At 37.9% G+C, this 27966-nt stretch overlaps 3 protein-coding genes across 10 annotated transcripts in view; 2 read left to right on the top strand and 1 right to left on the bottom strand.

The window, feature by feature from the left end:
• Positions 1-5494, top strand: part of NFE2L3 (NFE2 like bZIP transcription factor 3) — a 30468-nt gene extending 24974 nt beyond the window's left edge. For both annotated transcript variants that reach the window (XM_081800379.1, XM_081800378.1), the window contains one exon: positions 408-5494. In XM_081800379.1, the coding sequence (XP_081656505.1) occupies positions 408-1646 (1239 nt within the window). In that variant the 3' untranslated portion in view covers positions 1647-5494. The remainder of the gene's footprint in view (positions 1-407) is intronic.
• Positions 5495-5984: 490 nt separating this feature from the next.
• Positions 5985-16328, bottom strand: HNRNPA2B1 (heterogeneous nuclear ribonucleoprotein A2/B1). Of its 6 annotated transcripts, XR_004075088.2 has the most exons (13): positions 16093-16316; positions 13167-13202; positions 12959-13069; positions 12619-12765; positions 12124-12334; positions 11891-11992; positions 11729-11809; positions 10940-11002; positions 9532-9651; positions 9150-9272; positions 8392-8474; positions 6873-7010; positions 5985-6329 (listed from the first exon to the last, which is right to left on the bottom strand). XR_004075088.2 is itself a non-coding variant. In XM_031026188.2 (12 exons), the coding sequence occupies exons 1-11, from the start codon at positions 16096-16098 to the stop codon at positions 8413-8415; spliced, it is 1062 nt and encodes a 353-aa protein (XP_030882048.1). In that variant the 5' UTR covers positions 16099-16316; the 3' UTR covers positions 5985-6329; positions 8392-8412. The 6 variants fall into 6 exon arrangements, 5 of the variants coding, with proteins under 5 accessions (XP_030882048.1, XP_030882047.1, XP_006731584.1 ...); XM_031026188.2 differs by lacking the exon at positions 6873-7010; XM_031026187.2 differs by lacking the exon at positions 5985-6329 and having other exon boundaries at positions 6806-7010.
• Positions 16329-16821: 493 nt separating this feature from the next.
• CBX3 (chromobox 3) lies at positions 16822-27966 on the top strand. Of its 2 annotated transcripts, none has more exons than XM_081800382.1 (6): positions 16822-17138; positions 18598-18649; positions 21488-21630; positions 23952-24114; positions 26250-26344; positions 26705-27966. In XM_081800382.1, exons 2-6 carry the CDS (start codon positions 18626-18628, stop codon positions 26829-26831), a joined length of 552 nt encoding a protein of 183 aa, XP_081656508.1. In that variant the 5' UTR covers positions 16822-17138; positions 18598-18625; the 3' UTR covers positions 26832-27966. The 2 variants fall into 2 exon arrangements, with proteins under 2 accessions (XP_081656508.1, XP_081656509.1); XM_081800383.1 differs by lacking the exon at positions 16822-17138 and adding an exon at positions 17293-17431.

The raw sequence follows: 27966 nt of genomic DNA, 5'->3' as shown, positions 1-27966 counted from the left end.
CTATGCTGGTCTGATTTACTTTAAAAAACAAAAAAAAACCCCCGAAAACCAGAATACCCACCCACCTTGCCCAGACACTTCAATGTGGACTTAAAGCTTAACAGCTAGGTTGATTGTTTGCATCTATAAAGCAGCAAGTTACAGTAATATTAGAATTAATAGCAAGACCAACTTTTACATTAACTGAATCAAACTTTCTGAATTTCCAGTATATACAAAAAAATCTTTCCCCAAATATGCCATCATTCAGATTTGGGCTCACATTGCATATTGTATTTGTCTAGGTTTAGTAAGTGATTCATAGGTAACCATATAGAGGAACTGACGAGAGGAAAAAGTGCTCTATTGTTACTGAACTGCTACTGAAATAAGGTTGTGTATTTAAAATGCTCTTTTTCCCTTCTCAGGGCATCTCCCTTGGAAATATTTTTCCAGGAAGTATCAGTGATGGCATGAATTCTTCAACACATAATGTAAACTTTAGCCAAGCTGTAAGTCACGATGTGAATCTCCATGAGGCCATGTTGCTGTGTCCTGACAATACATTTAGAGGAGAACCAGGAGCAAGGACTTCACAACCACAAGAACCATTTCTGCAGTTAAATTCTCCCACTACCAATCCTGAACAGACCCTTCCTGGAACTAATCTGACAGGATTTCTTCCCCTTGTTGGCAATCAGATGAGGAATCTAACAAGTCAAGATCTTCTATGTGACCTCGATATAAACATATTTGATGAGATAAATTTAATGTCTTTGGCCACAGAAGGTTTTGATCCAATGGAAGTGTCTCAGCTTTTTGAAGAACCAGATTCAGATTCTGGGCTTTCCCTAAATTCAAGCCACAATAGTACCTCTGTCACCAAGTCTAATTCCTCTCGGTCTGTGTGTGAAGGTGCTACAGGTTGTAGTAGTGACCTTGAACCTCTTTCCCACCGTGACTTGGAAGGAGCTGTAGGAGGGTACTACCCAGAGCCCAGTAAGCTTTGTCACATGGACCATAGGAGTGATACTGGTTTTCTTGGGGACGTTGCATTTCAACACATTTATCATAACCACACTTACCACCTACAGCCAAGTGCTCTAGATTCCACTTCTAGATCTTTTTCATGGCATGGGAAGTCACAGAAAATAAGTGAGTACCTCAATGACACAGACAGAAACTTAAGCCGTGATGAGCGGCGTGCTAAGGCTCTGCATATCCCTTTTTCCATAGATGAAATTGTCCGTATGCCCGTTGATTCTTTCAACAACATGCTAAGCAGGCACTACCTGACAGATTTACAAGTGTCACTCATCCGTGATATCAGAAGAAGAGGGAAAAATAAAGTTGCTGCTCAGAACTGTCGGAAACGCAAACTGGACATAATTCTGAATCTTGAAGACGATTTATGTAACTTGCAAGCCAAGAAAGAAATCCTTAAGAGAGAAAGAGCCCAGTATAACAAAGCTATTAACACAATGAGACAAAAACTGCATGACCTTTATCATGATATTTTTAGTAGGTTAAGAGATGATGATGGTAGGCCAGTCAATCCAAACCAGTATGTTCTACAGTGCAGCCAAGATGGAAGTGTTTTGATTGTACCTAAGGAACTGGTGAGCTCAGGCCACAAAAAGGAAAACCGTAAGGGAAAAAGAAAGTGAGGAAACTGAAGACAGATTCCATTAAGATGTATAAGGTATCAAACGGATACATGGCCACAAACCATTGAAACTGCTTCAGAAGTTTGGCTCCAGTATCTTTTACTACTGCTACTTCAATCACTCAGGGCTACGTTTTGAAGCTTTTGGACAAATTTGTGGTTAGTTTTGGGGAAGCCACAACTTTTCATGAAGCCGACTGCATTATATGCAGGACTCCTGACAGGACAGTCCAGTCACTTGGTAACCATCCCCATCCCCACCCCCCGCCCCCAGTAAGAGCAAACACTGGATGTAAATTTTAAGCATTTTGGTTTTTGTGACTTGAAATGCAACATAATGTAGCTTTTAGCTTTAAGTATTTTAGCACTGAATATATGGAGTCTTATAAAAGCTATTTTATCTTTCAATGAATACTTAAATTACAACTTTCTGTGCAAATTCTATATTTGAATTTATAAAAATTTCTTATATAGAAATTCTAACCGTATTCATCTTGGATATTTTTCTCCACAAAACCCACATTCAGCTATACAGGTGATACATGTAGCCAACAGGGCAGCACAGTGTGGGTTTTAGTATTGCACAAAAATTGATCAGACTTAGGCCAAACAGTCACGCCTTCAACTTACCCAACTTCTAAACCAAGGTGCCAAGGAACAAAATTGGGGCTTCAAAACATTAGACATTGTCTAAGGACAAAGACCTTTACACAGGTTTATGCCTCTTGTAAGTAGACACAGCTACTTGCATATAGAGAAATAGAACTACCAAGTTCAGCCAGCCTGTAGAAATGTCTGCACATCTGTAACGTGGACCTCTCCCCCAAAAGGCCTCAACATAACTTAATGTGAAAACGTCACAAGCAACACAAGCCAACAGTAGGGGAAAGGGGAAGTCAGTAGAGTATGGGCTTTACAACCAAATAAAACCTGGAATAATTGGAACCACATGAAACACTCTTAAATGCTTAAAAAAAGGCAAAAACAGAGTAAGTGAATTTGAAAATGAACTAAATAAAAGCTCAATAAGCTTATTGCAACAGCAACCTGGATAACTTTCTGAAAATGTTCAAGGTTTGGCAACATTAAAATTAGTAGTCAACGTTGTCATAATGATCTACCAAAGGATATCACAGGCGTACCACCTTGGTTTAGAGAAATGCAGTGGTTTCAGAGTCTAGATTTTTAACGCCTTAAACTGAACCTAGGTACGTTATTTCAAGACCAGACTTTCAACAAAATGCTTTGACAGTTTTGTAGTGCCCAGAAATTACTTCAGATCCACAATTTAAACTTCCACAGTACTACCTACCTACAAGTAGCCTTATCCACCCAATTGTTAACACTTATGACGGTGCACTATCCTCAAATCCCTGAAAATATCAAGCACCACAACAGAACTATACACCAAAGGATCAAACATGGATAAATAGGGACCTAAGAACAGGGACTTAAAATTTTGACATTCACATTAACCAAAGCTTAAAATAGTTTGAATCTGGAAAGTATTTGGTGCATTGTGACCAAAAGTAAATGCACCAAACTTCCAAAGAAAAATCTGGCCTCAAAGCATGTAAACCTCAGCTGCTTACTCTCTCATACCAGTTTCGGCAGTGGAAATCCCACCGCCAAGATTTTAGGACACCCGAAGGATGACTGAAATGTTCTGCTAGCTAGTGGTCTTAAAATGTAGTTTTTCCTGGAGTTCAGAAAGGTTACAGAAAAGGAAAATCTGATCTATTCAGCTTCAGATTGTAGAAACTGACCATGTTCAGAATCTCAAAGTTCTCACTGAAGCTGTATGCACTTTGCTTGGTAGAACTTGAACCAAACTGCTCACTGAGCTGTATAAGACATGGTTATGCAGTCAAGACTGTTGTTACTGAGCAGCTTTATCAAAACAAGGTTTCAAGGGAGGGGCATGTGTCCTCATACCCCCAGTGTGTTCCCAACTACTTGGTATAGGGTTTACAAATGTAAATTTCAAGGGAATCAGTAAGACTTAAGACCCCTGAGATCAGTAATGCTTACTCTTAGGCAACTAATTAACCCTTAGCTGCTTTTACATTTCCTGGTGGGTACCCCCCCTCCTGAATCTGCAGCGGAAAGGCCCAAATTTACATTCCAGTTTGAATTGGTCCCAACAGGAAACTGGTCTTACCTTCTTTACCTATGGAAAATAACTGTTAATCCTGCAGTCATTCATCCAATTATAAAGTTAAAGAAATCTGGTTGGTCAGCCAGATTCTCAGCATCTCATTTGTGCTTTTCCGAATAAAGCCTTCATATTTCACAAGTAACCATCAACAGGTATCCATGTTGAACCACCTTACAGGTGAAATTAGATTTTCAAGTGTGTAAGATCTCCATGCAACATGTACTAAATAATGTCTGGATATTTGGATCCCTCTAAAGGCTGGCTTCAGTTCAGCAAGGACCTTTGGAATATAGCAGTCAGAAAACCCAATTTGCACACATCCAAGCCCCAGAACAGAATGTCAGCCTACATAATGCATGTATCAGAACTTAAAAACCTTTTTATAGTTGGGATCAGTCTTAATTTTTCCCCCTTCTATAATCTTCAAAGAAATGAATCTGCCCCTTTCTTGGGTAGTCTACTCACCTCACTAGTTTGCCCAGTCACCAAAAAACCTCTTACATCTATGTGATCGGCGCAGTAGTCAACAGTGGTGTGTTATTAAAACTGAATGGGGTCTATCAACCACCCATTCCAAAGCTCAAAAGATCAGATTTACTTAAAATTTTGCCAAGAATATATGTTTTTAGTATATTGGGATGTCTTCTTTTTGGAAAGGAACCCACACTTGTGAACTAGTAAATGTCATTACTGAGAGTATTCTTTTAAAGTTTCCTTAAATTAACTCAGTACTCTAAATACTTAGTACAAAGTTATCCCTTTTAGACCATCTTAGCTTGTATCCATACACCAGTTATTTAAAACCTTACACGCAATAGAACGAACCAGTTTCAGAAACTTCCAGTAAAGATTAACTCTAATGTGGAAGCCAGCCCTCAATATGGCTCCCAATGATGCTGGGTTCTCAGTAATCCTAGAAGTAAACCCCTTCCATCCACGATGTGACCATTATAATACAAAGTACTACTTCCAAATGTTGATTCTATTGGGTTTTGATTGCTCCAAAAGCTCGGTATAGGTAAAGGAAATAGCCAGCCCCAACTTGCCAACCCTGTCAGCATGCCCTAGTGAAGTTTTTCCTAACTGCAACCTGAGCTTCAGCAAAAATCACAGCTCTAAGTTTTCAAGTTGTTGACCTGCAAATACTATGTAAAGTAACAAATTCATTGTTGCTCCAAATTGCTAAGTATTGAGGTTAAAGGTTGAGCCTGATGTAGTGATATAATGCAGCAACATATGCGAAAAAATGTTATTTCCTTCGTTTAGAAAACTTAAAAACTACCTTAAATCTGAAGTTCTAATAGAAATTAACAGCCCAATATACGACACACAAGGGAAATGCCTATGGTTGATTATTCAACATTACCTTAGTTGCAATAAGCCAGTTCATTTCAGCCTATTGTGTACTGAATTTTCTTAAAATTTGTCCTGATTAAGGGTTGCGTACTTCAGGGTGTGTTGTCATACACCAACTTGATTTACCTCCTTTAAGTTCTTGGTAGAGCCGCATTTTTAAAACCTTCAAATATTTACCTTATTTTCAAGTACTCTTTAAGTTTACAGATGATGGACGCATCTGTATTTTAAGCAAGTAACAGCTTAGCTCATCTTCTGTTAACCATCAGTTTGACTTACCTGTGAGATACCTCATTATCAAAACAAAAAAGTTATTAAATCAACTTTACTGTGTATCATTCCTGTTATCTTTCATTGTTTCAGGTAAATATATACAAGAAAGCCACTGCTTGTTAAATTCTCTCCACCATATTTAAACCTTTAAAAAGACAACCACTGAAACTCAGTTAAAAGGCATATAAAGGTAATTGACATTTAAGAAGCTACCATGACAGACTCAGTGCTTTGCAGTCACTTAATTGGGACCACTGTTTAAAATACTTGCAACAACTCCACCAGCAATGTTAAACATACAAGGTAAAGCCAGAAAACTAGAGCAGTATTCAAACGCTGAATGTACAGTATATAAAGAATGGCATTTTATTAGGGACAGCCAATAATGTCCACAATGCTTTTCTTATTTGACTATCAATACTGAAAGAAAAATGGCAATATGCATAGCTTTGTGAAACTGCTTTAAAAATCTAGGGGATGGCAATCTTTTAGACAACTGAATGTTTATAGAACAAGATTCACACATTTTGTGTGTAAACATTACACCAAGTATTTGAATACAAAAGTGTTTATTTTATAAACTTTGTATTTAAAATAGAATTTTTATCTGTCTACTCACAAAACCTAGTTTAAAACATGATACATTTCTCTCTCTAGCTTACTTGATGTTACTCTTTTACAAACAATGCTCAATTTGTAATTGTTTTATATTAAGAACCTGTACTAAATGAAGTTTGTATTTTATCAGAAAACATTTCCCTTTAAACTTAAAGTGCTTTTTTTTTTTTAAATGAAGGCACCAACAAGAACTACTTTCAGATGGTACAGAATTTCTTATTTCTTGAAGACTCTGTGGTTGACCACTTCTTCATTAGTTACCTGCAGCAAGACACCTTCCTGCCAAAGGAAAAAAAAAGTATCTGAAGAAGTTTATCATGTTTGTCCAAAGAACCTAAATAACTTCAGTGGTGGTCTTAGGATCAAAGAAGACTCACTGGTGCATACAGTAGAATATGCCCTGATTATCACATTCCTGAAAAGGCAATAAAGCCAGGCAAATCAAACTGATGACATTTAAGAATTTCAGCAGCCAACCTACATCTCTCCTATAAGGTACGGGGTTGGGAAAGAATTACCACATTTAAACCCAAATATTTAGTACTGGATACATACAGGATTTATAATGTAGACACTTTATTTGTAAGTATAAACTATCATCTGGAAATAGTTTCAACCATTTTACCCTACCTTCTCCTGAACCTGATTCTGATAAGCATGTAAAACTAGAACAACCATATAACAGAAGAACAAAATGTCTTTATTTTTAATAAAAACCACTAGGTTCACTCAAAATGCTTGATCCAAGAAACGTGAATACACAAGGGTGTAATGATGGGTAATTTCATGATTTATTCAACTTGCAGCCTAACTTTTACCTACCATTTTACTACCAACACCACTGAAGGAACCAAGAAAAGCTTTATTAATGATCACTTGGCTTGCGCCTCAGCTGTTGAAATGAAGCACTTTACAGTCTTTGTGGCAGCAGAATATACTTGTCCATGGTTCATATCAATGCTAAAATTCCAGCAGGGAAAAAAATGATATGTTAAGCACCTGAATCTTCATAGAGGGGGAGGGGGGTGGGAAAGAAGGAAAAAAAGGGGGGAAAAAAAACAACCAAAATAATTTAAGTAAATGACAGATTGGAAAACAGGGTTTATAAGATTATTCTCTTGAGTTTATAAATTGTTAAACTCAAATTTATAGCTATGTTAAACTACGTAAGAACCACTATACTGAAAGGCCATTGAAGAGTAGTATTAGTTTATCTTTTGGGGAGGAAAATTAAGAAAGGAAAAGTAAATAAGATCTTACCTAAAGAAGTTTAACTGAAGCTTAGAACTATTTTGCTCTACACCCTCAGCTTTCGTTGTCATCCTTATAAACTACTGTAGTTAAAGCTTTGTAGAAACAGCACAGTTTTTTAAGACTGGCTGAACTTAGTAGCCGTCAAGAGTTCTCTTGTACTAGACCTGTATCCCTGAAGAGTACCTCGCTGGGGTTATTTCCTTTCCTTGCATTGAAGAAGCAGCATCTAAAAGATCTAAAAAGGTGTTTCTCTTTGCAGAGATATCCCTTAAGTTATCTAGATAATTTAATCCTGATGAATTGCAGACAACACACTTATATCTGACCAGCATTTATCTTACACAAATATAACAACAGCTTTGCAATGGACCTTAATTATACTACCCACTCCTTAACTTATTTAAAATAAAAAGTCTATAATTACACAATTTCCTTTAGAATTATTTTATTAAATCATAAATGTACAACAGCTTCTTAACTCTACACACGCACTTAAATTTTTTTAAAGGAAAAACGTTATGTCTTATTACACCATGATCCTGGCTAATAGCTTTTCAAAACTTTGAGAAAAATCTTAAAAAAGGTTTCACATGTCACCTGAAACTTACAAATTTAACATTATCAAAGAAGGAATGCTTCTACACTCTTACAAAGACCACTAGAAAGAAACAACAATTAAAAAGCTAAGAAACTGTCTCAAAGGCATTTTTTTTTTTTTTTTTACAATCCTTCCTCCACAGTAAGGTAATGTTATTAAATAATCCAATCCATTCACAAAATGGCTCTCTGCATCTGCTCTGGTGTCTTCTGCCATATCACTGCATATTTATGCATGACTGAGATAAGAGTTTCCTTAACATTGTTATTTCGATAACCTGAAGCTGTTCTGTTACCTCTGGGCTCTCATCCTCTCCTATTTATACAGTGAAGCCTGTTTCAACAGAAGTAAAGAGTAAAAAAAAAATAGGTTATGAAATTATCCATCTAACCAGATTTTAAGGAAAGATAACATGATCCTAAAAAGCTTTTACTCCTGGCAGCTAGATCTCCCAAGACAATAATAATGTAAAACTCAAAAGCTACTTACCCATGGCAAATAGGAAGAAGCTCAATATCGGCTTCTCCCTCCATAACCCCCACTTCCTCCACTGCCTCCAGGACCATAGTTTCCTAGAATCATTGAAACAGCAAGAGAAAGCAAACTTACTTCCATTTTCCGTAATAAGCCTAATACTATCTATAGCTAATTTCTATTTTATAGACCTACACTCATTGAAACACACAGCTCATAACCTGTTATTTGCTTATAATTAACCTACTTGGGAGATCAATTATCCACACTCACAAAAAGTTTAATTTTGCCCTTTACACTTGAAAACATGTATTTACTGCTGCTATTCCTTTATAGGGTTGTCTACCACAATCATTGGAGTCAGTACAGAGTTAAAAAAACGTAAAGCAAACAGAAGAGGCATAAAAACATTGATTTAGTACTACTACAAACTTTCTCAAGACCTTAAACAAATAATACTTTTAGTAAATAATCCCAAGTTTTTATTCAATTAACTTTAAAAGAGATAATTCCTAGAACTTTATACACCTTGCAATGTGCTCAATCTTCTTTGGCTTTTTTTTTTAAGGAAATAATTAGCCAAGGAAAAAGATCCCCACCTGAAATGTCTTACTTTCCCAAGTCCTAAATATTTTATACCACTGAATATCCCCACCATTTCAATTAACACTGAATTACAATGGAAGTATTAAACTAGCAATCAGGAGATCTTCCATTCTTAAAGTCATGGAAGTATTCTTTAATCACAAAATTTAAACAATCTAATAAATTACCTCCACCATATGGTCCCCCCATGTTCCTGCTACCACCAAAGTTTCCACTCTTCATTGGACCATAGTTAGAGGGTTGCTGGTTATAATTTCCAAAATCATTGTAATTTCCACTTCCATAATTTCCTGTGAAAAAATTGAAATAGGTTTTGCACAATAACTTCCAAAATAACGTATTCAAGCATTAAACCAGTGAAACATGGTAAGCATATTTAGGACAAATCTCCCATAAAAACAATCATCAGAATAAATGCAAGACACCTATCTACAACTCTACAGTTTTTTTTAAGACAACTATTGACAACATTGAAATGCAAAATCTCGTGTTAAAAGTCATTAATTCCAATCCAAATTCCCACATAAAGGTTGCAGGTGAATTTATTACCTCCTCCATAGTTGTCATAACCACCTCCGTAGCCCCCACCCTGGTTGCCATATCCAGGTCCTCCACCACCATATCCTCCTCTTCCTCCTCCATAACCAGGGCTACCTCCAAAATTGCCACCTATTATAAAATAAGCCTTTAAGTAATTACTTAATATTTTCAATGGCATTTGAACTGTCTTATCACACCCATTTCCAGCTTTCCAAAACACATTCTTATTAACAAAATATTTATTCTATGAAATCTCTTCCTTAACAGCCTCAAGGGCAGAACAGAGTATGTATCCTTGGTAAACATTTAGGGGAGGGAGCACCTATTAAACTGGATAAAGACCTTTACAGAGACAAATACTTGCAATGCCACAGCTCTCCCCTGACAGCAAAAATATTAAAGATTCTCTTGAAGATATCTTGAAACATTTATATTTTGCGTAAGGATTGTGGGGGCAGACGAGGCATAGGGTAGCAGAGCAAAAAAAAGCCACACACCCCTACTGGTCCAAAAGATTAAGTTGCAAACGTTATTTCCCCATAAATTCCCATGTCTCTTAAATAATATGCCCACTATACCCTTCTTCTGAGTAGAAATGGGGGGAGGACCAGAAATTAGCAAACTTGCATGTTAATTCAAAAACTTAAAATGGCAGTCTCTAATTATTGAAATACAAGACCTTGTTCTTTCTCATAATACCAAATTAGTATTTGGATTTCAAACAAAACTGAAATAGGATATAGGATTAACTTATAATCATACTTAAGGAGCGGCAAAACCAGTTTTTGTATTACTAGCTCAGTTTTTAGTATCCCATTCTTATTAGGACTTTCGTAAGTATTAACTTTTCTGTACTCCAAAAGAACACATCTAATACATCACTTCTTATGGAACAGTGGCTCACAACTTTAGCTGGTCCCAAGAATACAACTGTACAATTGTGTATTTTAGGAAGTTCTTTCAGTTACTTTTTTTTTTTTTTTTTAACAGATTACCCTAGGGGACTTGTAAGGGACTAATTTTAAGAAACAATTGATCTTATATATCCTTCCCCTTACATGTTGACCATGATCACATCTAGTGGTCTGTTTTTCAGGAAAACAGCATATAGAATACATCTAGATTAAATTCTTTGCTTGAGAAACAATGGGATAGCATGACAGCATCTTTAAATTCTCTATTAAAATCCTCCTAAATGATTTTGCAACTGGTATCTACACCTGCCAAGCAAAAATACTTTCCAAAGGATATACAACTAAGATGCAAATTATAAAGGAATAGCCAAATAACTGAACCACTACCACCTAAGCCCTTTACAAATACAAAACATTAAAAATTAGTATAGACACATAACTATACAAAAATATGTAGTGCTTTGATCTTTTAAGTCACAAACTAAAATGCAGAAAAAACTGACCTCCAGGTCCTCCTCCATACCCATTATAGCCATCCCCAAATCCACGACCACTTCCATATCCATCTGTTAGAGACAGGAAAAAAATTATTATACGCTGTTCGCCCTAGTTACAATTTCTTCCCTCCGCATTCTTTATTAGCATGTCTGAGTGAAAATTATTAGGAACCACCCTCCTTGTGCTAGAAGAGTGGTGTTTTGTATTTTAAGAAATAAGTAACACCACTCCTTAACTTATTTCTTCTTAAAATACAAAAGTGTATATAATTAAATCTTTTAAGGATAATTGTCTAATTTGAGGGCTTGGACTAGGCAAGACTCAATTTTAAGAGATTCCATTTATTTATGCGTAAGAATGACATTGAATGGGGCAGCAGGTTTCTCTGTTGGCACCTCATTACATTAGTAATTCAAATATATCTGAAGCCTAAAGGAAAAATATTTAACTGATACAGACCTCTTAGAGCCTATACATAAAGCCTCTACAATATCTTCACTTCCCATTGAGGGGCAACACTCATTTAGGCTAGTTGCAATTGATGTAACTTTTTTTTTTTTTAAACTGACTACCCTAAAAAAGAACTCTGCAACTGATTATCTTGAATTACAATTTATAAGATGTTTTTAACTATAACTTCCTACCTGGCTAATTTAGAATATCCCACCAAGATACAATCTGCCTAAGTCTTAAAATAACTTAAAAAAATTAAGATTGGATTTCCTGAATCTAATTCAAACAGAGTTTTTAATTGAGCACATGCACCCTTCTAACACTAAGAACTCCCAACTTACCAGATCCTCCTCTAAAGTTACTTCCTGGTCCTGGTCCAAAATTTCCACCACCACCACGAGAATCTCCAAAACCAAAGTTGCCTGTAGTAAATGCCCAGGTTAGTAACGAGCATTTATTCGAGTAAGTTTTAAAAAGAAAAATAAACAGAAGTTAAAAGTTACCTCCTCTTCCACTTCTAGAACTTTGGACTTCCTGCATTTCTTGTCTAGACAAAGCCTTTCTTACTTCTGCATTATGACCATTGATGGTATGATATTTCTGCACTGCAATGAAAAGTTCACACTCCATTATATCAACATTATCAGTAAGCAACTTCTACAATCTACTTTTTAATAAAATCAACAAACCCAAAACCTTATAAAAAACCACACACCTACTGCTTATAGACACTTACACACAATCTTATCCACAGGGTCATGATCATCAAAGGTAACAAATCCAAAGCCTCTTTTCTTTCCAGACTGCCTATCGGTAATTATCTCAATGGTATCGATCTTTCCATATTCCTCAAAGTAATCTCTAAGATGATGTTCCTCAGTATCTTCTTTAATTCCACCAACAAACAGCTTCTTCACAGTTACATGAGCCCCTGGTTTTCCAGATTCCTGAAATAATGGGAGAAAAAAATCTTAACAGAAGAAACCAAAACATGATTTAAAGCACATTATCTGGGTACCAAAGATAGCTTTTATACTCTAACGCATCAGGTAAAGCATCAGCTTACGACTAAGAACCCAGTTTTTGAAAGAAGTATGTAAATCTAAAAAAAGCAAAGAATACAAAACTAACAGCTTTAAAAAGATAGGAAACTTAATTCTTTCAAATATTAGTCTAATCTTCAGTGGGACAGGATATTCTTCATATTTATTGTATAGTTATATTTGCTCACCTCTCTTGCAACAGCACGTTTTGGCTCAACCACTCTCCCATCAATTGAATGAGGTCTTGCAGCCATGGCAGCATCAACCTCAGCCATGGATGAAAAAGTTACAAAACCAAATCCTCTTGATCTTTTGCTTGCAGGATCCCTCATAACCTTAAAACCAAAGGGGAAACTTTAGCCCCTCATTTCATTACTTATGTTATGAACTACCAATTTAAAAGACTAGCAGTTCTCACAATGAACACAGACATTAAAATAATTTTCTCCATATTTTACTCAACATCTTAAACACAGTAGCCCAACAGTTGAAAGACTAGTTATCTGTAGGCACTTTTATGTAACATACCACACAGTCTGTAAGTTTTCCCCATTGCTCGTAGTAGTTCCTCAAACTTTCTTCTGTGGTTTCAAAGCTCAAGCCACCAATAAAGAGTTTACGGAACTGTTCCTTTTCTCTCTGCAAAGGAAAACACCATTTCAATTTTTATTTACATTTCCTCTTTGTATGCAGGAAATTAAATTCTTAAATATGAGGTGACCTGCTGGCAGAGTACCTTTTTCCTCTCCAAAGGAACAGTTTCTAAAGTTTTCTGGGGGGAAAAAAAAAACTTACATCAAATTTAAACCATATGTTAAACTGCAAATTAGTCGTGTTACACCAAAAAAAATTGCCCCAGCTGATCTACACAAGTTTCAAAGTCATTAATGCATGATCTAAATTTACTTGACATTAAATTATTTTGAATAAATTTAACATCCCTTTATCTTAAAACTTTATGAAGAGAAAGGAATAAACCTATTCTTTGGTCATTGAAGGCTTAAAGGACTTTTGTCAAAATTTGCATTCAATCCTTTGCCCGAAACAAAGTAACTCGCTTTTAAATACACATTGTAAATACACCGCTTTTTAACATAAAAACTGTTCGTTCTTTACTTATAACCCATAATTTACCATTTCATGATTCAGTGTCTAAAACCGTGACATCTTTTCTCTTTACTGCTCCCTCTGGTGGTGATTCTAATGTATCTCAATTAAAAAAAAACCCACTAAGAAAAAAATCATTCTTTCCCCATACACCAACTCTCCATGGGGGGTGGGGGGGAGACTTAAAACATTCAATGCGTAATACCAAAATATCCTTATAAAATCTGCCTTTCCTTTGACCAAGGCACAAATGACTTTTATTACCAACGGTGGGTATTTAGAAGCTTCAACAGTTTTTAACATACCTGGTTTTTTTGAGGGCACACTTATATTGGTATTTACAGAACATAGAACAATCTGAATTATTACTGAACCATAAATGCAGTAAAATATGTGCTATAATCTCACTTTTCAAAAACCGTAAAACTTTAAATGATCACTGTTAACTACTCAGTAATTTTGTACTACTACAATTTACACTACATCGAAGCAAGAAAAAAAATCACCCACAAAAACTCAGGTGTACTGGCCTTAATGGCCACCTGGCAAAATACACAACACAAATGTCTCTAATTTTACGCAGGGAGGTTGGGGACCTGGGCTGAAAAATTTTAAGCCCTATAAACCACCAAGCAAGTATTTTGCATTAACAGCCCTGTATTTTCGGCTGTCAGTCAAGAAAAAAACAGGTTATACTTTGTTTTCAGAGAACTAAGTTAAAAAAAATTAAAATACTCAGAAACCAGAATCGATCATAATGTCCAGGGGCAACTACTATGAGTATATAATACAAATCAAACCTCAAATATAATTTTCCATATAACAGGAAATAATTCATAAGCAAGTAATATTACAGCTCTCTAACTCAGTTCTATGGAGGTTTCTTTCTCCATGCATGAAATTTCCGAACAGCTCAAAAAACAGTGATAAGCATTTAGATTTTTTCCCTGCACAGTTCTCAGAATTGTGAAAAATTTTCAAAGGTCAAAAAACTATCAAGCTCTTAAAACATTCAAATAACTCGTTATACGATTACTTGACATATTGGTATTTAAATTAAGCTTATTTATCTAATTAGCGTTAAGTCGGTCTTTCACAATCCACATTACGCAGTTAAAAAAAATCATTTACAATAATTTTTACACATCACTAACAAAAGGCAAAAACTCATTACTTACCTCAATTTTTTTCCAAACTTACCCGATGTCCACTATCGATTACAAACAAAGTTATTTTAAAAGTGTGCTTAAGGTCAAAGAAAGTACCCAATCAGGCCCCCTTCGCTTGAGACCTTATTCTTATCAATGTAATGATCAACCATCATAGCAAACAGAGATGAGAAAGCAAATGACAAAGTTCAAATACATAGTGGCCCAGCCGTTACTCATAGCGAAGCACTGCACCACGTTTTAACCAAAGAGCTAAAGATAAAATCATTTTTCATTTTCCTCTTAATTTCTACCGTATCGCAAGAACCTCTGGTGTCACCCAGTAAAGATTGTTTCCCAGCAAAAATATTGAAGTATGAATTCTACAGTTCAAAAGAAATCCTTCAGGAAATTAAAGAATTGTGAAACCGACATCCCCCCCCAACCACCTTCCCCACTGCCACCCACAGTCGGTACTAACTTAATGGCTCCGAATTTTTATTTCTAAAGTTTCCCGCGATTCAACTAGCTTTTTTAATCACCGCAGACCCAGATAAAACCGTTACTCAAAAAAACCCACGAAACTGAAAAACAAAATGTTCTTAGTACGGCTCGACTTAAAACTGGGCCCGACACCCTGGGTGGTAGTTTTACCTCCTCCTCTTAAACCGTGCGAACCAGCCCCGGGGAACCGACTCCCCCACCCGCCCGCTCTACGGTGTGGCTTCTGAACGCAATGGCGCCATTTCATCGAGGGGAAAGGAAAGAGCCTCTAACGAGGTGCGCAGGACTTTTAAAGATCCAAGCTCACAAAACACTCGGAATCCACCTCGAAACGGCATGAAAACAGCCCGAAAAGAAAGAAAAATAGTTAACCACTTCTATTCTTCGATAAAGTAATCAAACTAGCAGAATCCAGAGATTGAAAAGAAAAACGCTGCGAGGAAGGAAAGGAATGAAAATGGCGGCCGCCAAATCCGGTTCCCGGGAGAGGAGAGGGGGGAGGGGAAACTCCGCAGCCTCGCTCAGGAGGATCCGAAGCCCGCCGAAAAGCTCAGAAGCGGGGACGCCAGGGCCCCCAAATCAGCGTGCTTTGAAAAGGGAGTAAGAATTCCCGCCTCCGCGCCCCACTTTTCCCCGAACGAGGGCTGCATCCGCCATGTGGAAGTTCCCCATCCCCCACCCCCAGCAAAGGGAAATGGCGCCGGCAGGCTGAGGGTGGGGAAGGTACTGTTCAATCAGGCCTCCGCTAATGAACCCTCTTCAAAAATATCCTGAAACCAACCGCTTTTGAAGTGGCCCAATTTCACCGCCGCTCTCAGACGGAGGCGGGTGGCCGACTTCCACCGAGGCGCCAACGGCCTCGCCATGCCCTTTTCAATAACTCATTGATTTCAAACCCGTTACCTCCATCGCGGACTCAGTCGCTTCAGCCCGATTTCCCGCAGCCGAGCGAGATGAGAGAGATCTCCGCGGACGAACACGAACCGGACTCGTCCTGGCGCTGTAGTGAGAACTGCCGCTGCTCGAGAAACAACACCGCTAAGAGCACCTCCACACGGGACCCGGCGCTGCTGCTACTGCCGCTAGAGCCGCTGCCGCCGCTTTTCTAGAACCTTCCCCCCGACTAACGCGTCTTCCCCTACGTCAAGCCGTTGCGTAAACGCCCTAACCGCCGCCAATGGCGGGAACGCTCTACGCCCTCCTTACGCCAGGTACGTACTCCTCCCTCCCCTTGCAGCCAGTAGTAGTGCTTGACGTCACTTGCGTAACTGGTCTCAGTGAATTGCGGAAGGCTCGAGTCCTGCGTATTTCTCTCTCACGGAATTGGGTCCAGCCCCCGCCTTAGCGCAGGGCAGGTGAGAAACGGTCGCGCAGTTTGAAATTAACGCTGTCGGGAGGAGCTTAAAGCACAGCCCTAAAGTCCAGCCCCCTCAACCCGGGAGGTGGTCCCTGCAGCAAAGCCTGTGATAATCCGCGCCTCCCCCCCGCCCCGCCCCCGAGCTCCCGCCAGAATAATCTTTGTAACCTCCCCCTTGCGATTTCCCTCTCCTAATTCTCCCCCCAGCGCTGACTGACTCGGCCCCTTCCGGAAACACCCGAAGCGACTTCTAGTCAACACGTTACACTTGACGCTCCACCAACCTAACCCTGGCCAACGTCTTTGGGAGTCGACCCCTTGGGTTCAAGAGAGGTCTTTGGAGAGGGTGGTCTGGGAGGGGCACTCCTTCTTAGCTCCCAATTCTCCCCATCCGAGTTTCTCTTTACTCCCTCACCCCTAGCGTTCGGAGGCACCCACTTATAGGGGCGAGGAAGTGGGCGGAGCCCGGTTTTGGCGCCAGACGCGGCTGCTGCGAAGCAGAAACGCCTCCGTCTAGAAGACCGGTTACTGTCCTCGCCTCAACTTCCCTCTCCCTCCCCTCCGGGGACCACAAGGCCCCACGCCGCGAACGGTGAGGGCAGCGACGCCGCAGCCTTCCACCTGCCCCGGGCTCGGGTTCCCGGCGGGCGCGGCGCTCGGCCCCTCCCCCCGGCGGGCGCGCGCGCGCGCGCGCGCCCGCCCACCCGCCCCGCCCCTCGCGGCCGCCCGGCGTGGGCGGTGCCACCACCACCCCCACCCCCCCTCGAGCTGCTGCCCGGCGCGCAGCTCCCCAGCCCCCTCCTCCTCGGATGTGGCTGGAGCTTGAGGCGCGCAGGGCCGGAGACGCCGCAGACCCGGGACCCGGAGCAGCTCGGAGGCGGTGAAGTCGGTGTCTTTCTTTCTCTCTCTTTCTCTACTCGGTGGTGGTGCTTAAAATACCACCTGCGCCCCAGGGATCCTTCCCCCACCCAGTTCCCTGCTTCCCGCCCGACCCCGAGTGGGGTGCAGGCGGGAAGCAGCGGAGAGTCGAGCGGAGACCCCGCGGCTGGCCTGGCGCTGGGCCGGCGCCTTGAGTTAGTTGTGGGGGAGGGGGAGAACGAGACTGTTCTCGAGAGGGTAGAGAGCCGTGGCGACAGCCGCCTGATTTCTAGACAAAGCACATTTCCTTTTCCCCTCCCCCATCCGCGATCAAGATGAGGGGCCCTCCTCCCCCTCACGGCCTCGGTCGGCGACTTGGGCCTCCAGTGAGGGCGGTGCGTTCTCCCGCATCAGCGCGACCCGCTGTTCCGAGGCTGCGGCGGGCGCTCCGTTACGTGGCTACCGCCGGGTGGGGGACAACGCGGGCCCGGTGGTGCAGTGCCCTTGAGCCCCCGGGCCGCGGCCTTTGTTTCTCCCGGCGGATGGGCTGACCACGAGGCCCGCGCTCCTGGGTGGGGGGCGGGGGCCGGGTGTTTAGGCCTCGCAAAGCAGGGTGGGGCTTACGGGGAACGGATAGAAGAGGTGGTTTGTTTTTTTAAAAGTGGTACGAAATGGGACTGAAGCATCTCGATACGGTTTTTTTCCTTTTTCAGTTTTTAAACTAGTGATTAGAAAGGGGGAGGGTTTCCAAGAAACCAAGTTGGGGTTTTATAGGCGCCTCTTTGGACTGTTAAAAGGTCTAGAGGGGAAATTCACGATAATATACCGTTGTGATTGGTTGGGTGATCACGTCGAATTTGAACCAAATTATCTGGCCATTTTCTTAAAAATGCTGGGTATGACATAAACGGGACTTATATTGAAAAAAATTTTTGCTGTTTTTTCCTTTGTAAAACTGTCTCAGATACCAGCGTACCCAATAAGGTTTTCTAGACCCACTTGGTTAGAGCACTGATGTATTCAGCAAACATAGATCACTGATAACGCAGGATCTCAAATCTGCATCTCTGGATTTGAGTACAAGTTTTACAATATACGATACATAGTGGGGGTTGGAATCCAAACAGAACTTGTGTTTAGCTACCTTTTTTGTGTCGTGCAAACTTCTTTTTAACTGTCATGCATTTTTCTAGTAATAGCTCTTCAAGTCTGCAATAAAAAATGGCCTCCAATAAAACTACATTGGTAAGTTCATGAAAACCTAAAATTTGTAAGGATCTAACTCAAATTTTTTTCCCCAAAATTATAAGTTTGCATCTCTATGGTTGAGATATTTACATCCACATGTATTTCCCAGTTCCCCCCCGCAGTGTTGTAATGGGGAGAAATAGAGGCAAAAACGAAATCATTACATTGAGATACTTATTGACCTGGCTGAATAGTGTCTTAATCCATTTAGAGAAACCTAATCTTGGCAGGATAGTACAATGAATTTTACAGAGTATTTTTATCTTGAAATAAAAATAAACTTTCGCAACATGGAAGAATTTTTACAAGCATAAACACAATGCTGTAAGGCCCTTGCTCATTGGCGTAACAGTCCCTAAGTCACCCTATAATGAATTCTAGAGAATCCAGGTATTTTCAGTTTTGCTCAGTTTAAAGAACCTAGATTGGGACAAAGGTCATTCAGTTACTTTGCTCATGTTGTCCTATTTCGAATTTGATTATTCTAAAATACATAAAGGTCTTAAATTCAAATCATTGCCATGGTTTTTTTTTAATACCAAATAAAATCATATATATGTCCAAGAAGGGCAGAAGAGTAGATTTGGATCTTGCGAGCAATTACATTTTTTCTCTCCACTGTCTTAAACCCTAAGTTTGCATTCTTAAACTTCATTAAAAGTTCTTTGAATGTATAAAGACATCCATATGTTCAGCCATATCAAGTTACAGATTTTTTGAGAACACTGAAATATTCACATAAAAATAGTGAAATTCAAAGTTAATGGTTCTCACAGTAATTCTAATATATTTCATCAATAATTGGAATTGTATTAAAGGTCAGTGTTAACATCTAAATAAAGCAAAACATTGGTTTTTGGTTTGTATATTCTCCCCTTGGGTTTCATACTAAAAAGGCAAGTTTGGTTTTTAATCTTTGCCATCAAGAGGTTGCACGTTTAACTCATATTCTGGGAAACGTTGAAATAAATACAAATTCTGTGGCACAAATGATTCCCATCAAAACCGTCAATGGAAAAAAACACAAAGCATCTTCTATGCCCCCTCAGGATTGAACTGTCCTTCAAATTCCGTAAGTGGTAGACCAAAGTGTAGATAATTGAATTGACTGTATGACCTGTGACCTTCAGGTACTGGAAAGAGAAGAAACTAGCTGTCCCTGGGACTTTGAGGATGAATAGAGATACAGGAAGCAAACATAGATGCTTCTGTTGCTTTGGCACACAGTTTTGAGAGTCTTCAGTGTCCATAACTAAATGATACTTAATTATCTTACTCTTTGCTAAAGGATCATAAATTGACAACTTTGAAAGATTTTCTTAATCTTCTAAGAGATGAGGTTTGTTAGTTTAGGTGGGAAAGTGGGTGTATTTTTTTCTGAAAAGAAAAAGGTGAACACTTACTTGTAACCAGCTTTTGAGTGCCATAGTATTAGTGTTTATTCTTTTCACTTTGTGTTTATTTTTGTTATCCTCTTTATTCTGTTAATCTCTTACTTTCATGAACATAGCTGATTTGTTTATCATTTAGGATCAGTATCGAGTAGGCTACAGTTTTTCTTTTCTCTTGCTACCATTCCTTGTACAGAAGCAAAAAGCACTCCGACTGGTTGCAATACCCAAGTGTCTTGACTAATGAAAATTATAAGAAGAAAGAAAATTGTAAGGCCTGATTTGGAGATGGTATCCAACAAAAGCAGATATTTGCTGGGTTATTTTAAATTCCAGAGGATTTTTATTTTTTATATGTGTGTACACCTCTAAATAATTACATAATTTTAATTTTAATGTCCTTTTGCAAGCTTGAGGCACTGCTGTTGTTACTTTTCTGCTTGTATGCTATGGGGAGAGGTGACTTTAATGACTAGGCAGTTAAGTTTTTTTTTTTAATAGCACCACTGAAATTATTTTAAAATTAACATAACATTTGAGATTTTCCCCGCTTCGTCTCTTCTAATTAACCATTTCAGTTTTTTGTTTTATCTGCTTTCAGTCTTCATAACATGAGTTATTGGAAAATAGTGGTTTTAGTTTGGTCTTTTGGCTTTTCTCATAGTGTTAACACAAAAAAGAAAATACTAATCTAAAAATTTGTTTAAGGTGAGTTTTGTTGGCTACCATTTTAACACCTGAGAAACCAAGAAAGAAGGATTTTCACATTAGAGAATTATTTTTGCCTCTTCAAGTGACCACGTAACTTTGTTCTGTGTGATCTGTAATATTATATACAGAAATTATGGAACAATAATAGTGTCCTTTTTAACCTATTCATGGTCTTAGTTGATTCTACAATTGATCTCAGGATTCTGAACCATGTTTTCATTCTGCACTTACCTCTTTCTGTATAATTGAGACTTTTAACACTGGTGTTTATATTGAGAAAGAGTTGTTAGTGTTTGGGGGCTGTAGTTTTTAAATGGGACTATGGTTCACTTAATAAGGTCTCATTAGTATTTACTCTCTTTGTATTATCTTCTAATACTTTGTAGTTGTTTGTTGCTGTGTTGTAGTTAAAAAGAGTGCAAACTCTAGTAAACTTGGTCTTGTAAACTAGGTAAGATATTAGATTTAGAAAAGATAAGAATATTTTCCAGATAGTGTTTTTGATTGTATTATTTCAGCTGAAAGGGGTGGGTGATAGGTTTGAGCTAAAAGGGAATTAAGTATTCTTTTTGATTATCTGTTGACTTTTATCTTTTCATAACGTGTCTGCCCTGGGATATAGAAGTAAAAATATAGGTTTCAGATGCAACGATAATATGAATATTAGCCTTTAAAATGTACTCAAAAGTGAAAAAAGGAAGGTTTCTTAAATGTCTCTTTTGTTTTATTTTAGCAAAAAATGGGAAAGAAACAAAATGGAAAGAGTAAAAAAGTAGAAGAGGCAGAGCCTGAAGAATTTGTGGTGGAAAAAGTACTGGACCGACGTGTAGTGAATGGGAAGGTGGAGTATTTCCTGAAGTGGAAGGGATTTACAGAGTAAGGAATCTGGTGCTTCTGTTATATGTTTAACTGCACCTAAGTGACATTTAAAATTTGCTTTTAGTCTGGGGTTTTTAAAATCCGTTTCCCCATACATTTCTCTTCATTTAAAGACACCTTTATTCCAGGGTACTTTGAGACCTGTTTAAAAAGAGTCCTGTCTTTAGCCTACAGTTGTAACCAAGCACATTTGAAATTAGTTGATTGACTTGGAGAGTCAAATTTATAGGCATACAGTTTATTGTGTAATGCATTTTAATGTGGTTAGATATTATACTAATTAAAGTATCTAATTGACATTGTTTTCTTATATACAGAGAACACTAAAAGTATTGAAGCTATATAAGGTAGACTGGTGGGTGTTGAACAGAAGTGCTTATCATCCAGGACCTCTAGGATGCACTAGGTTTACTGTATCCTAATCTCTTAAGAAGTGGTGTGGGCATTTTTTAAGCTCCTTAGTTCTTTATGTTCCTTGTTACTAATTGCTCTCATAATTTCATAGTGTTAGCTGTATTGCAAATAACTCATGCAGGAATTCCAGTCTTATATTTAACATTTATCATGTGCTAAATCTGCCTTATACCACAAAAACAGCAAGGCTCTGTCATCAGTGACTTATTGAAAATGGATAGGTAGAGATAGACAACAGTTTTCTGAGTTTGGTGGAGATGGGGGAGTGTTCTCGTCAAATAATTAGGCTTCGGAATATCTGTTACCTACTACTTGCCCCACCATAGCAATTTGGGAATTACAAGTTGAGTGGAAGATTTAAGGTTCTTTATTTTATCCTTCTAGTATCCTTAGTTGAGCTTAAGTATATAGTATAAGTTCATAATTTGCCACTAGAAAAATTTCCTTACAGATAGCAGAACAAAGCAAAATAAGTCTGAACTATTTTAAAGTTAGATGTAACCAGTATGCCAAAGAATTGATCACCTTCGTGTGATAGGTTTTTTGTTGTTTGTTTTGAAATCTCATGAGACATTAAATGCTGTTTGTCTCTGTCCAGCCCATCAAAATGTTAAGAGACTTAACTCCTTTTCTCCCTCTTTCTCTCAAACTTAAGGCCATTAGTATGGCTGAGAACCTACTATGTGCAGTACAATGTATTAGGTAATACAGAAGTCTGTAATTAAAGTAACACTACAAAATGGAAGGTCTGCTTCAACTCTTTAGTCCTCCTCTATCCTCTGATTCAAGTTTGCCAGTTTTAGCATCTCAGGATATCAGAAGACCCCAAGTTGTAAATAGTGCCTTTCTTTTCTGTCACTCTAAAATGATTAATTTCATTCTATCTTGTTTTTTAAAGGCTTTTTGGATCAGAGTGCACAAAGTTAACAAGCCTATAGAGCACCTGGCTGGCTTTGTTAGTAAAGCATGCGGTTCTTTGATCTTGGGGGTTGTGAGTTTGAGCTCCACATTGGGCGTAGAGTCTTAAAAAAAAAAGTTAGCAAGCGTATCACTAGTGTAGGATTATCTAACATTCACGTTTGGTAATTGATATTCATTTTCTTTCCAGTCCTTCTGAAAAACACATGAAAGTAGTCATTTTGGCATCATATCAGGGATTGCCAAACTTTTCCCTTAAAGAATCATGTAGTAAATAAATAATTTAGGCTTTGTGGGCTGTAGATCTCTCACAATTACTCAACTTTGCAAATATAGTACAAAAGCAGCCGTAGACACTACGTTAAACAAAGGAGCATGGCTGTGTTCTAATGAATGGGCCCTCATTTCCTATAATTGTCATTTTGAAATTTTTTCCCAATTAAAAATGTGAAAAACATTTTTAGTTGGCCCAACATATAAAAGCTGGGTTTGACCTTTGGGTTGCCAACCCCTGCTTTTTATCATTGCCCAATCTGAGCACCCAGCAGAAGTTGAAAATACTGCCTCACATATAGAATGCCTTAGAATTTTTGTGTTTTCAAACATGGTGTTGAAGGTCCCAACTAGAGACATAGTCTGACTGATCTGATAAAGTAATTTGGGGTGGGAATAGGGAATCCTCATTTTTAAAAAGCCTTTGCAGAGAGATTCTGAAGTGGGTTGTCTGTGTAACTGGGGAAAATATTAGTTCCAATTATTCTGCCAGAGCAGGTATGTTAACTTGGAGGTAATACAGCAGACTGCGCACTTACTAGAGGCTAAGAAAATAGACACAGGAAGTATAAGCAGATTTTATCAAAAGAATGGGGATAGGGAGAAAAAGGTAAGCATCTGCAGTACAGCAGACTTTTTTTTAGATACATGTTAAATGTAGATGATGGTGATGAATCATATTTAATTGATTTTTTTTTTTTAACTGAACCCAGTGCTGACAATACTTGGGAACCTGAAGAAAATTTAGATTGTCCAGAGTTAATTGAAGCATTTCTTAATTCTCAAAAAGCTGGTAAAGAAAAAGATGGTACAAAAAGAAAATCTTTATCTGACAGTGAATCTGATGATAGCAAATCAAAGAAGAAAAGAGACGCTGTAAGTATAAAATATTGCCCAGCAGACTGACTTGGTAAAAGGTTGATGGCTTGATTTTTAAAATACATTAAAGATACTTTTAAGAACTCAAATACTTTTTAATGCTTAATATTCAGGACAGAAAGGATAGGCATGATTTAGCCTGCATCATATAAATGTTCAGTAGTAAGTGCTTATTTGTTGTGCTAGTGTTATTTTGAGTAGAGTCGTGGAGTTGATCCCTGATAAGGTCCATTTCCTGTGATCCAGGACTGGCAGTCTTAAATACAGTGAACACAAAGATTAGATCATTGCAATCCTTTACAATACAGTACAAACAATCCACAAAGCACATTCTGATTATGGACCATTGGTGGCACTGACCACCAGCATGTACTTTCACATGTGATCTTTGTTTTGTCAGAATATTGCCAAGCAACATTTTGATTTTGAAGTATATAATCTTCGGTAATAGAATTTTTTTAATATTTTTTGGTGTGAATTGAGACAACTGGTTCATTAACTACATGGGTATTTTGACCCAGTCTTTGCTTCACTAATGTGTCCGTGGCTTTGGGCAAAACATACAACTACTTGCTTATACCTTCAGCTCCAAAACAGATTGTCCTGTTTACCATGCCTGCTGGCAATTTGGGAAAAGGTCTTGATTCTGAATTAGCATTTAGGCTTGGGAACTAACATTGATAAGGTCTTTGGATTTAAAATTTGATCATCTGAATTAGATGCCAAGTAGTTTACAGATAACCTGTTAAATCTTCATGGCAGGTCTGCTAAGATTATAGGTATTATCCCCATTTTCCAGATGAGAAGCAGAGGTTGACTACAAATTTGGTTCTGGATGCTTTAGCAGCCAAAGCAAAAAGGTAACAGTGTTAAGAATCCATATGCATTAATTGAAAGTCAACCGTATATTCAGCAGAAGCACTGTTTAATAACAGTAGTTATCCTACACTGAGCTCTTAGAATGTGCCCAGCAGTGTTCTACATAACTTAATTTGCATTTTTTATACTACAGAACGTCCATGAGACAGATAGTATTATCATTCCTGTTTTATAGAGTAATGAACCTGAACCACAGAGAGGTTAACTTGCCCAAAGCCACACAGTAAAGGTTAGAGTCATTCTAACTAACCCAGGTAGTCTGACTCCAGAACCTGGGATAATGATATGAAAGTCTGGTAGGGAAAAGGGATTTCTTAATCTAAGCAGTTCTCAAACTCTTTTGGTCTCAGAACCCCTTTAATACTCTAGAATATTGAGAATCTCGGAGAACTTTTATTTATATGTGTTACAGCCATCAATCCTAATTATATCAGAAATTAAAACAAAGTTCTAAAACATTTGTGTATTCAGTTAAGAAAGACAAAACCTATTGCATGTTCATAACTTAAAAAAATAACTTTAAATGAGAAGTGGCATTTTACAGTTTTGCAAATCTTTTCAGTGTCTAGCTTAAGACAGTTCTGCATTTGATTTGCTGTCTTAATGTTGTTTGGTAGAGGCATATGAAGATATTCTGAAGTCAAAGATAAATGAAAGAAGGGGACCTTGCAAGATAAACAGACACCCACTAAAGGTCTCAGGGATCCCCAGGGATCCTGAGACCACACTTGTAGAACCATTGGTTTATGCTAAGTATTTTTTAAGGTTTCCTACAAGGCAGATCGCTTACAATACTGATTAGTCTTAGTTTCAAAGTTTTTACTATTTGGCTATTTGTATTTTGTGTGTGCTTTAAAAATGTGTGGGTAATTTAGACTAATTCCTAAAAGTGATTTGAAATACTAACTTTAAAGAATTTATAATTATTGATGAGTTAGCAGAAATAAAGGGATTAATTTGTGTGCCTACACAGTTCTGTCTTCTGATGTGTTAGGATAAAGAAAGGTATTTATTTTCTTGCCTTGGAATTCAGAATACTTTTAGATACCTGGATTTGTTTTTTCTTGGAAGGTTAATGGAAATTACAATGTGTTTTAGTACTAAATAAGAGTTCTGTCTCCTGTCATTTCTTTTTCACTTTCATTTGAAAGCTATATTTCACGAAAACAAATTGGAAGTTAGTATTACTAGTTTGCAATATGGAAAGTCGGTGAAACCTTTATGTAAAGAGTCATTTAACATCTTTTGATCAGGCTGATAAACCAAGAGGCTTTGCCAGAGGTCTTGATCCTGAACGAATAATTGGTGCCACAGACAGCAGTGGAGAATTAATGTTTCTCATGAAATGGTGAGTGTACAGATGATTGCTATTCTCTTTTAAAGTAAGAGTAGATTTTTTTTTTTAATTTGTGAAGCCTTACCTAGAAAAGGTTTTCTAGTTTTCATCATTAGATAGTATCTGCTGAAAGGATGATTCTAGGATTTTTGTAGTTTGGGGGTCTTTGGTTTTGTTCTGTTTTTTTGCTAATGGTGTTTTAAAGCAAAGATTAGCCTGTTTGGGAAAATGTAGTTTTATTGGAACACAGCTACAAGTATCTGCTTCTGAAGCACTTCAGTATCTTTTGATTGAATTATGACTTAAGTGAAAGATTCTCAGTTGGCAAAAACAGTTGAGACTTTTGACTGAACCTTTTTTTCCTCACAACAGGAAAGATTCAGATGAGGCAGACTTGGTGCTGGCAAAAGAGGCAAATATGAAGTGTCCTCAGATTGTAATTGCTTTTTATGAAGAGAGACTAACTTGGCATTCTTGTCCAGAAGATGAAGCTCAATAATTGTTTGCGTTGCTTTTTATATATATTTATATATATATATATAAAATCTGGGTCTTTGTTTTTTGATTTATTAGTGTGAAGAAATAACATTCTAATGAAAATCACGTTTGATACGTTTGTTTTGAAGTAGTATTGGGGGAGTTGTTGGGTTTTTTTTGCATCTATAGCACTGGTTACTTTGAACAAATAAAAGCTTTCTGTAGTTGCTTCCTTTATCAGAAAAAAATATTTGAGACCATGGTATATTATCCCCCTGCATTAGAGAACACCTTTTCTAAATGTTGGGGGAAATTTCATAGTCGTTACTCAGTCAGAATTTGTGTTTAACTCCTATATGCCTGAGGACCATTCTGGGTCTTTTGTTTATTTAGGGGGTTTTTGTGTGTATACTTAAAATACATACATAAATGGTTTTCGTTTTTTTAACATTCACCAAAACAAAAACAGCATTTATAACCATGGATAAGCCCATGTTTCTGGGATGCTATCATTTTCAGCAACTTAAGAAATCACTTAAAGTTAAACAAGTTTTTCCTGAAGCCTTAACCTTTCAAATTTTTAAATTGGACAATTTAAAAGCAGCAATATCTGAATCCATATTCATATCTACAGTCATAAATGCAAGTTCATTTGCAAGTTCCCTAAAAGGAAAATTTTATCACCACCACCAACCTCCCCACCCAAATGACAAAACTAGACAAGTCCTGGTGTGTTTTAATTAGGTAAGCAAAACTTAGTTAAATGGACATTTAAAGGTTCCTTCTAGTGAACCATTCCTTTTCAAGAAGTTGAAATCTCTGTGCTGTATTGACTAAAAGGTCATGATTCATGGAATGTCTAAGACTTTGTTCATGGAAACCTAATCATAATCAGATGGTTAGAGATGTTGGCAATTTAGCTCCTGCTGGAATAAATGGGTGGACAGACTTTTATAATCCAAATTCTTAACCTGCATGTATTTTCTTTATCCCAACTCGTTCCTGACATGTAGGCTCAGTCTTCTCAGTATTTGAGTTACTGGTTCAGCAGAAACCAGGAAAAACAATAACTTTGTAGTCAGAATGTTATCCAACTGTATATTGTTTACTTTATTGTAAATACTGGTAAACAGTGGTCAATAAATAGTTTTATATTC

Source organism: Leptonychotes weddellii, chromosome 12 (genome assembly GCF_054177405.1).
Source record: "Leptonychotes weddellii isolate Sample4059 chromosome 12, ASM5417740v2, whole genome shotgun sequence".
NCBI lineage: Eukaryota > Metazoa > Chordata > Mammalia > Carnivora > Phocidae > Leptonychotes > Leptonychotes weddellii.
The sequence above is the reverse complement of the archived record's forward strand: the minus strand, read 5'-3'. Positions and strand labels throughout refer to the sequence as shown.

Bases quoted from the DNA above. Each gene is read 5' to 3' on its own strand.
- HNRNPA2B1 (XM_031026188.2), bottom strand. The intron at 13,070-13,166 runs GTACTCTGCCAG...TTTCCTTTGCAG, and splicing joins TTCCTTTGGAGAGGAAAAAG to AGAGAAAAGGAACAGTTCCG. The intron at 12,335-12,618 runs GTGAGCAAATAT...CCATTATTTCAG, and splicing joins AACGTGCTGTTGCAAGAGAG to GAATCTGGAAAACCAGGGGC.
- CBX3 (XM_081800382.1), top strand. From the start codon at position 18,626: ATGGCCTCCAATAAAACTACATTG. The intron at 18,650-21,487 runs GTAAGTTCATGA...GTTTTATTTTAG, and splicing joins CCTCCAATAAAACTACATTG to CAAAAAATGGGAAAGAAACA. The intron at 21,631-23,951 runs GTAAGGAATCTG...AACTGAACCCAG, and splicing joins AAGTGGAAGGGATTTACAGA to TGCTGACAATACTTGGGAAC.